This window comes from Lipotes vexillifer, unplaced genomic scaffold (assembly GCF_000442215.2).
Source record: "Lipotes vexillifer unplaced genomic scaffold, Lipotes_vexillifer_v1.1 scaffold202, whole genome shotgun sequence".
Classification (NCBI taxonomy): Eukaryota; Metazoa; Chordata; class Mammalia; order Artiodactyla; family Lipotidae; genus Lipotes; species Lipotes vexillifer.
In genome coordinates, this window is record NW_006777228.1 from 2,846,839 (window position 1) to 2,857,032 (window position 10,194).

The 10,194-nt window shown below is 37.8% G+C and overlaps 1 protein-coding gene across 1 annotated transcript in view; it reads left to right on the forward strand.

The window, feature by feature from the left end:
- Positions 1 to 9,192: 9,192 nt before the first annotated feature.
- LOC103083018 (protocadherin-15-like) overlaps positions 9,193 to 10,194 on the forward strand; it is a gene marked incomplete at its 3' end in the record, with an annotated part of 186,896 nt that continues 185,894 nt past the window's right edge. Inside the window, exon 1 of the mRNA XM_007450826.1 lies at positions 9,193 to 9,322. Within this exon, the coding sequence (XP_007450888.1) occupies positions 9,193 to 9,322 (130 nt within the window). The remainder of the gene's footprint in view (positions 9,323 to 10,194) is intronic.

Sequence of the window (10,194 nt, forward strand, 5' to 3'; positions counted from 1 at the left end):
GCTCCTAAACTTTTTGTGTGTCATTATAGCACTTAAGTTTCTTCATCAACAGATTAGAAACAGTTTTGCATGAAATCTCTCTAATACTGGAATTCTATAACCACTTACAAAAGGATTATTCTCTCATAGAAATATGTTTATTATATTTCTTTCCCTTATTTCAATCCTGTCCCTCACTCCTTGTTTCCAGGAATAATCCTCATGAAACATTGACTACATGTCAGTCTCAGTTCTAAGATCTTTACATATATTAAGTCATTTATTCCTCACAATAACCTATAGAAGTATGTGTTACTGGGGCTTCCCTGGTGGCGCAGTGGTTGAGAGTCCGCCTGCCGATGCAGGGGATGCGGGTTCGTGCCCCGGTCTGGGAAGATCCCACATGCCGCGGAGCGGCTGGGCCCGTGAGCCATGGCCGCTGAGCCTGCGCGTCCGGAGCCTGTGCTCCGCAACGGGAGAGGCCACAACAGTGAGAGGCCCACATACTGCAAAAAAAAAAAAAAAAAAAAAAAAAAAGAAGTATGTGTTACTATAAGTATGTCATTGAGTAAACTAAGGCAATGAAAGGTTAATTAATTTTTCCAGGGTGAGCACAGCTAGTACTGGCCCTGGGACTCAAAGGCAGAAATCTTGGCTTAAGAATGTGCTATCCTAACCATTAGGCAACACTCCCTGTTGAGTTCAGGAACTGAGGTATGCCTTGAAGGGAGTCAAAGGGAGGCATGTATGGTGGATGCCTGACATCAAGGGTAAGTCCTGCATGTAAATAAATAAAAATTAAAAACATGAGATAATCTACAATAAAATAAGTTTATATAAAGCACTAGATAATGAGAGAAGATTCACTCTGCAAGCATCAGAGAGAATGTTGTCAAAGAGATGACATTTGAACCAACTATCTAATGCTAAGTACAAGACAGAGAAACCCTGACAGGTGGAGTAAAAGTTATGAGAAGTCAAGGAGCCATGAAGGGATACGAAATGTTAGGTTTTTATTTGTATGTTTGTTTAAATTTATTTTATTGAAGTATAGTTTATTTACAATGCTGTGTTAGTTTCTGGTGTACAGCAAGGTGATTCACTTATACATACCTACAATAGTTTCCACTGAAATGTTAGGTTTTGAGGTTGAGTGAATAGTACGGGAAGAAGAAAGTTTGTATTAAGGTAGAGTGTGAAAGACTTCACATATCAGGCCATATGTTTAATCTTAATGCCAGAGACGTTTAATAGTCGGGAATTATTGAAGTTTTCTAACCACTACACTTATACATTTGGGATTTTTCAAGACAATAACTTTTATGGCAGTGTGGAAGGAAGTAATTGTCCCTGGACTAAGGGCTGCTGTTGGACCTACCTTAATTACAACACTGGCTCTTAAGAAACAGATGGAGAAAGGCTACAGAGTAAACAATAAAATGTGGTTGTCCAAAAGTAAAGGAGAACAGAATTTACAATTCTAGTAAGAGACAAGCTTATGGGAAGATACATCCTTTAAATAACAGAAGTACATAAAACACACATAAGAAGGACACATACTATTGTCAAACTAAAGTCTTATTTGGCAGTACCTGTTACAAGCATGCCTTCATAAAAACAGAACGTGAGTTTCAGTTTATTCTGTGCCTGTTGATATGTGGTAACAATATCCCATATACAACCAGACTACTCATATGCATTATGCTTGTGCATAAAACTGTGGTGAATGCATAGTAGGTTTTTATATATAGGTTTTATAGACTTTGTAGAGTGTTTGAGAACTTTTATATTACGTTTTTCCCTGTAGCACACACTTTTGTGTTCATAATTATCATTTTGATACTATTTCATTTTGTATGCTTACAACTATAATTTATCATTAAACCTTAAATATTTTTAAAATGTTTATCAATTTTAGTTGTGGTTGTATAATTTTTATGCTTAGAAGTTTTCCGTCGAAACACATTGCAAATTAGCTTTTAGTTACCAGAAGAAAAAAAAAATTTTTAGGTAAACTAGTTTTCTCTAAACATGAGCCGAGAGCAACAGTAGGTAGTCCACGCACTGTGGAATAATCTGATAGTATTCCAAATGTAAGATAGGAAATACTGAAATGGTGCAATAGCAATGGGGTATGAAGGCTGAAGAGAGCTTAATGGTTCAACACACATTCATCTCCTTTTGAAAAGAAAAGAAGACAGAGAAGTTAGCTAAAGAGTAAAGTATCTAGAGGTAACCGAAAGGAGAGGACGTCATAAGTCCTTGACTGCCACCCATTACATCACATTAAGGGTTTCAATCTTCCTAATATTACTCATTGTTTAGTGGTTACTGTTTGTCAGTAACATAGTGCATACATTTGTGAGGAAGGCTGACTTTGATAGGTCATTTTCTTGTCACTTTGACAGTTGGAGTTGAAATCAGTCATCTGCAATAGATCGCTTTGTACCATGCACAATATTGTGGTCTGAATTAGCTGCTGAATTCATGATTTAAGTCTTTGCAAGGGTGATTTACACTTCGTTATTTTTATCTTGACTTGAATTGCATTCCTAAGAAATAAAAGCTGAGAAAGATAGGGACAAAAATTGTCAAAGTATACTAAAATATTTTAAAACTACTGAAATGCAGCCAAGATATTCTTGTAAGGTATTGCTTGAAAGAGTCAGATGACCAAAGAAAGTAAATGTGTTATAATAGTTCTCTTTGCACCTAGAATTGTGTTTGCTTGGTTTTCTTTTTAGAAAGCAAGAGGATTTCATTTCAACAGAAATATATACTCTTTTTACCTGGCAATGGTAGGCTAATAGTAAGGCACCATATTGAAACACATATGTACATGTATGTCTACACATGTACACTTTTAAAAATACCTCAAAGGGGGCTTCCCTGGTGGCGCAGTGGTTGAGAGTCCGCCTGAGGATGCAGGGGACACGGATTCGTGCCCCTGTCCAGGAAGATCCCTCATGCCGCGGAGTGGCTGGGCCCGTGAGCCATGGCCGTTGAGCCTGTGCATCCAGAGCCTATGCTCCGCAATGGGAGAGGGTACAACAGTGAGAGGCCCGCATACAGAAAAAAAAAAAAAAAAACCTCAAAGGAATAACCTATACAAACATTCATTAAATCTTGGTTGAATTAAATTCTGAATATATTAAATGTGAGGCATCACCTTTATTAAATATTTTTAAATGTTACAATATGCTATTTTCTGTTTTGCAATTCATGCTTTAGAATTTGAGAATTCTAAATTCTAAATAGTATTTTAGATTTTTCATATGCAGACAGAAATACGTATTAAAAATAAAAACCTAGATTTCAATAATGTTGAATATGGAGGTAAACAGTAATACATTAAAGTGTGACAATAAAATCTTACATTTTATATTGTAGGGATGAACAAGTTCAAACAAGAAATGTCCCATAATGTTTGAATAGTAGTATGCTATTTTGAAAAGGTTTTCATGTAATTGTCCACAGAAACTATAACCTATTAATGAACAGCAGTATCCTTATTGTACAAAAGATAAATAAATAATATCCTATTTGGTCATTGTGCTTGGCTTTATTAGTTGGGATTCCTTTTGAAAAAAAAATTAGTAACTCAAAAATTAAATTTATACATTTATATTTACAAAAATTTTAAATATATTTACAAAAATGTTAAATATATTTATATGTATGTTCACATTTTTATGAATATACATGAGCTCCTTAAGTTCAATATTTTGGAATGAACAACACTATCTGTATGAATTTTCTAGGGCTGTCATAACTAATTATCATAAAACTGGCAGCTTAAAACAACAGAAATTTGTTGTCTCAGTTCCATAGGCTAGAAGTCTAAAATCAAAGTGTTGGCAGGTCCATATTACCTCTGAGGGCTCTAAGGGAGGAAACTTTCTTGCCTTTTCTGAGCTCCTGGTAGCTCCTAGAAATCCTTGGTTTTTCTTTGACTCGTAGCTGCATTGCTTCAAGCTGTCTCTGTCTTCACATGACCTTCTTCTCTGCATATTTCTATGTTTCCATGTCTGAATTTCCCTCTCCTTTCTCTTAGGAAAATACCTGTCATTGGGCCCACCCTAGTAAAATATAATTCCCTCTTAACCAATTGCATCTGCAAAGTCCTGTTTCCAAATAAGGTCATATTCTGAGGTTCTGGATGGACATGAATTTTAGGGGGATAATATTCAACCTGGTACACCATCTAAATGAGTGTATGTGGTACATGTTATTATGTAATCATGACTCAAATAATCTAGTCCCAGTCTGCATTCTTGTCTCTTTCCTTATTTCTACTTTGGTACCTAGAAAAGAATTGAACCCTTGAAATATCCTGGCCCTTTCATATCTTCAGTGCTTCTATAAACAAGAGCTTTGGGGAGGACTCCAGGAAAATCTGTTCAAATGTTCAAAGCATTCCTGTGCATCAACCTTAGAGTAGAAGATAAAAAGTGAAAGGAAAAATAGGGAGTAAAGGAATTTTGGCCAACAGACTTTGTTCCTAGGAGTTTATTGATCATGTGGTCTTAGGAGTATATATAAATTCTTTAAAAATATAGCTGGTTAATTCATTTATTGTGACAAAATATGAGCTAAATTCCATTAATCATAACAAAGGAAACAAAGCCAATGTCTAGGTGGAAAAAATTGCTGAATCTAACAAGAGGTAAAAGGTAAATGTGAAATTCTTCCTGTAAACTCAAAATTTGGATATTTCAAGTACAGTGTGGAGGAGAATCATTTTACAGGAGCACCTCTGAAAATTACTTAGGTATTTTCTTTGGCTAAAAGATAAACAAGAGTCAACAGTGTATGTCCATGTGTCCCCATCCCACATAAAAAATATGTTTTGGTTATTTTAATGCAAGAAGAGTGTTAAACTTGACTGTGTGCCTGCCGAGTTAGAATACGCTTCAAAACTGAGTGCTAAAAATTGAACTGTGAGGTTTATATTAAAATGGACATTAGTAAAATGAGTTCTACATAATTTAGAGCTCTTGAAATTAATCATCTAACAATTACTTAAAGGAAATAAAGGTATCTAGTCTGGACAGGAAAACTCTTAAAGGCACACTTGATAGTTATTCTTAAATGTCAGAATGGCTATCATAAATTACATTGATTGGACTTGCTCTAGACCTATGAATATGTTGAAGAATCAGTTTCCAACTAGGTATAAAGTGAAGGGGAAACGTTCCTATTGAAATCCCTTCCAAAGTCTACAGTAGATTTTTAGACAAAATACATACACAAATTATATTTGTGTAAGTGAGCATTGTACAGACAATAAGAATTCTAGGTTTTTGAGGTATTCGGTAAATTTAGGTACCTTTTGAATAATTTAAGCTTATTGACAAAATTTTGTGTATTTGCTCAAGGAAAGCATCACATTGCTCATTTTTCTGAACTCTTTAGTAAATCCAACTGAGAACTTTGGAATGCACATTTTGGCAGACGTATTGCTATTGTTAAATTGTATTGAAGAGGTCCCAAAGGCATTTTGTTTACAGAGAATTAGTAAAATAAAATATGTGATTGAATATGTGGGTAATTGAGTTTATTTTGTTTTCCTTTGAATGTGAAGAAGACAGAAGTAAATATCATAGACTCCATAGGATTTGTTCTTTTATTGAAACTAGTAAGATCCCTTTGTTAGGGATAACTCTATAGGTCTGAGCAAAGTTATTCTTTAACTTTATTCATACTTTTGTAAGTTGGTTATGATTACCTACAAGTATCTAGTTGTCTAAATGACTTTCTTTATAAGATAGTTTATATAGGTTAAAACAAACAAAAAACCAAAAATAAATTTTAAAGTAACACTGATTTCATAGTACCTTTTCACTCCTTGGTCCAGTCTTCAATGCCTCTCTGCAATGACACATTACCTGACAGGAAGCCGAGGAAACTTTTTCAGTAGAGAAAGGAGCAGTCATCTGTCACTTCAAACTTGCTTTTAAAATGAGAATATTTGTCCCTAGAGGTTTTCTTCTCTTTTCTCCATTTGAGATTTTTGCATCTTGTTATCTCCAGCACCTATTCAAACATTGGGAGGATCTAGGCATTTTAAGACTCTCAACACCCAGGGAATAGAACTTCATCTTCCTTAAATCAGCAAAAATAGGTAAAATAAGTGATACAGTTTTGTGGATTCTACATATTTACTGCCCACCCCACCCCCCCACCAAAAAAAAAAAGCAAGAACTCTTTGTATGACCAAAAAGGAAATATTTCCCTAGGTTTCTGTGTATGTGTGCCTGTTTATTTTATTTGCTAGATGCTGGGCACCCTCACCCTCCTCACTATGCCTAGGAATTTATTGGTATCAAAATGAATGACTCAAAGGACACAATGGATCTGAAATAAATTTATTACTCGTATTAAACAGTAAGCAGCAAAAGGATTTTTTCAATGAAAAGAAGGGCTCAGGTTCAATGAGAAGTGAAACATAACTGGGTGTATGGTTCTGGTATTTAATGTAGTTAAGGGATGGACTCGAGTTACTCCCTCTGCCTACCCCTCTCCCCCACGATGGGCTGGGTTTGCATGACTTGAGCCTCCCTATCATAGTCAAGAGAGGGAAATACTGGGTTTTCTCATCACTCACCAAGATGTGAGGCCAAGGGGAAAGGGGGAGGGGAGGGCTTGAAAGTTGTTATCAGTCAACAGCAACAATGCAGTAAGACTCTTTATCACTCTAGACACTTAAGAATTTCACATTGTTCCAGAGAAACTAAGCATCCACTCACTGATCAGTTAAAGAGGAATAGAAATTGGGTTTGGTTAACTGATAGTATGAGTGCTTCCTATAAGACATCTGCTAGCCTTTCAGAGAAAAAAGAGTGCATAAAAAGATTGTTACTATCCCTGTTTGCCTTTGAAGATTAAAGAGGATTACAGTCAGCATGCAGAGATAATATTGTTGTAACACAATTTTAACAAAAAAATTCTGTGGTTAAAACTTCCTCTCTTTTTAAAATTTTTTTTTGTTAATTTTAAAATTTTTTAATGTAAGAGAGTTCCTAAGATTTTGATTATTGTTTAACATAAGAACCTTAAAACTTGTTTTCCATTAGGTTCTTCCTAATTATGGACACTAGGAGGGGCTAGAGGTGATTTTATTAATCTGCTCTAAAATTTATCTGCCCCTACCCACCAATTTAAAAATTGAATGTTTGAGCTTCCCTGGTGGCGCAGTGATTGAGAGTCCGCCTGCTGATGCAGGGGACACGGGTTCGTGCCCCGGTCTGGGAAGATCCCACATGCCGCGGAGCGGCTGGGCCCGTGAGCCATGGCCGCTGAGCCTGCGCGTCCGGAGCCTGTGCTCCGCAACGGGAGAGGCCACAACGGTGAGAGGCCCGCGTACCGCAAATAAATAAATAAATAAAAATAAAAATTGAATGTTTGATTACTGGCATGTATATAATTCTATGATATTGGCAACCCTACAACTTGCTTGAGAAAGTAATACAGTGATTAAACATCTAAGTCTTTTAATGGACACTCCAGAACCTGGCTTCTTCTCTTCCCTCCTCTGATTACCTTCCTCTGGGCATGTCACATCTCATAACTGACTTAGAGGATAGAAGAGATAATTAACTCACAATAATGCTTCAAAACACTTTATTACCTGTTTCAGTCCATAGTTTTGAGTTTAGGTTGAGGAGGCAGATGCCACTCTTAAAAGGGGAAATAATAAATGATATGTTTTAATTATGCATGTTTTCCATGTGGCCCAATTATCATGAAGAGTAGAAGACAGTATTCTTTGAAGGTCAGAGAAATTCTGTATATTAGAGAGGAGATACTCTAACATTACAAAACTGAATAAAATCTAATCTTCTCAAGGAGAAAGATTTTATACTCAAATATAATTAGTTACTATATATGGGATATCTGTAGAGAGAAATTGAATAACGTACTTTCTCAAAGTTTTAATTTAAGGATATATCTTTCCATATCAGGTCGTTCATGAATAATAGTGGTTTTGTCCTTATAGTGTTTATTTTTCAAATCAAAAATCATTCAGAAATTCATGTGGAATATTTATTGACTATTCTTCTATGATTTGATGAAATCTAACTAACCAAGAGTTCAAGACTAGAAGACTTCGAGTGATATTATCTCTATGTGTAATGCTAAGAAATAATATTTATATTAAATCCATATTGTAGACTATTACTACCTTTTGACCCTTTATAAGCTGTCATGTTTCTGATTTATTCAAATGGCATATAACTGTCCTATGATTACCTCAGTAACAGCTTTATAAAACGTTAATGCAAAGAATCTCAAAGCTGAGATAACAGGAAATGGTGAATAAAGAGAAAAAAGTCAAATATGGTTTAAGACAATTAAATATAAATAACTGAATAAACGGTGGTATCTTTTGTAGGATCTTGAAAGTTGACAAAGGAAAAAGGTTTAGAGGAAAATAAATAATCTGGTTTTGTAAATATTGACCTAGAAATACAACAGGAAATAGTTCAGTGTATATTTGGATATAAAAGGATGTAGCTCAATATCAGTTTACAAACTGGATTTTGAAGTATTGACATGTAGTTAATAGTCATGTTACCAAGTGCAAGTCTGTGTACCTGAAGCACAGTGAGGCCCAATGATACCAAAATGCTGGAGTTTGGAGCAGAGAAATGTTTATCACAGGGCCATGCGAGGGGACAGGTGGCTCATGCCTTAAAAGCCGCAAACTCCCCAAAAGCTTTCAACAAAGCCCTTTTATAGGAAAGGTAAACGAACGGCGTGGTTAATTGTTGCAAATTTCTTGGTGTCAGATCCTCCTCTATTCTTGAGGTCAGGTCATGAGGTTCCTGTAAACCTCCACCAAAACGAATGTTATTCTCTGTTCTGACGAGAAAGGGCAAGGTCCCAAGGCTCACCTTTCACCCTCCAAGGTCCAGGCCCTGGCTAAGAGGAGGGGGTCCCTGCGCGAGCTGGTTACACTGCCCGGGAGCATTGGTCCATCACCCAGTCTGGGTCCTCCCACCAGTACCCAAGTCCCGCTGAAGCGGCAGATCTCAGCTGGAGGTGTCCTCAGGGCCAGGTCTCCAGACCCTGCCCAGCGTCATCACTGAGGGAGCCAGGCGCTCAGGACCCAGCCAGGCCTCAGGCTCCTCAGGCCGCTTAAACAGAGGCCAGGTCCCACGGACTGTGGTGCATAAAGACTGCCACCACCATTAGGTCCCGGAGGCGGGGATGGGGGAAAGGTTTGGCCCTGCTTCAAGGCCTGAGCCCCGGCAGTGGGCGGTCCTGGCGAGGGCTCTGGAGCTCTGCAGGACACAGCCCTCAACCTGTCCCTGGACCCCCAGCTCCCTTGGCAGCCTCAGTCCGTAGGGCCTGGAGAGTCCCGCGAGAAGGCAGAGACCCGTCCCTCACGGTACTCTCTGTCGGGAGGACCCCTACGCGACTGACTATTGGTGGAGCGGACCTCTAATGGTCTCGCGATAACAATTTCGCGCTAAGGGAAGCGTGCTCGAGGTCTCGTGCTCAGGGCTGCGTGCCCGCCCTACACTTATTACAGTCAAGGCCTTAGTAACAGGCAACTTCCCTGGAAGGAACGTATAGCTAGAAAAGAGCTGAAAGCTGACATTTGTATCATTATACGTAATACTTTATGTCCTAGCTTATTTATGGAAATATAGGGCCTAAGAAGAATCAGAGAAAAACAAATCAAGCCTCCTCATTTAATCCAGGTAAGAAGACACTTTCTTTTTTTTTTTTTTGCGGTATGCGGGCCTCTCACCGTTGTGGCCTCTCCCGTTGCGGAGTGCAGGCTCCGGACGCGCAGGCTCAGCGGCCACAGCTCACGGGCCCAGCCGCTCCGCGTCACATGGGAGGCGGACTCTCAACCACTGCGCCACCAGGGAAGCCCAGAAGACGCTTTCTTTATCATGGGTCGCAAGGAAAAAGATTTCCAAAAAAGGAGAGATATGTGACCATCAGATTATATATGGTATGAAAGCTTAAGTAGTAAAAGATGTTTTTGTAAAAAACACTGAAGAAACTGGAAGTCCACTTCTCCATAATGAAGGTAGATACAAGAGATGAAATAAGTTGCATGGAGGGAAGAAACACAATAAAAGGATTTTAAGGAAAAAGCTAACAAAGAAAATAAGGTTAGGTAAAATCATCCTGGAAGTTAAATAATGGATACCAAGTACATGGATTTTAAGACTTAGGTGAGGGAAAAGTGTAGGG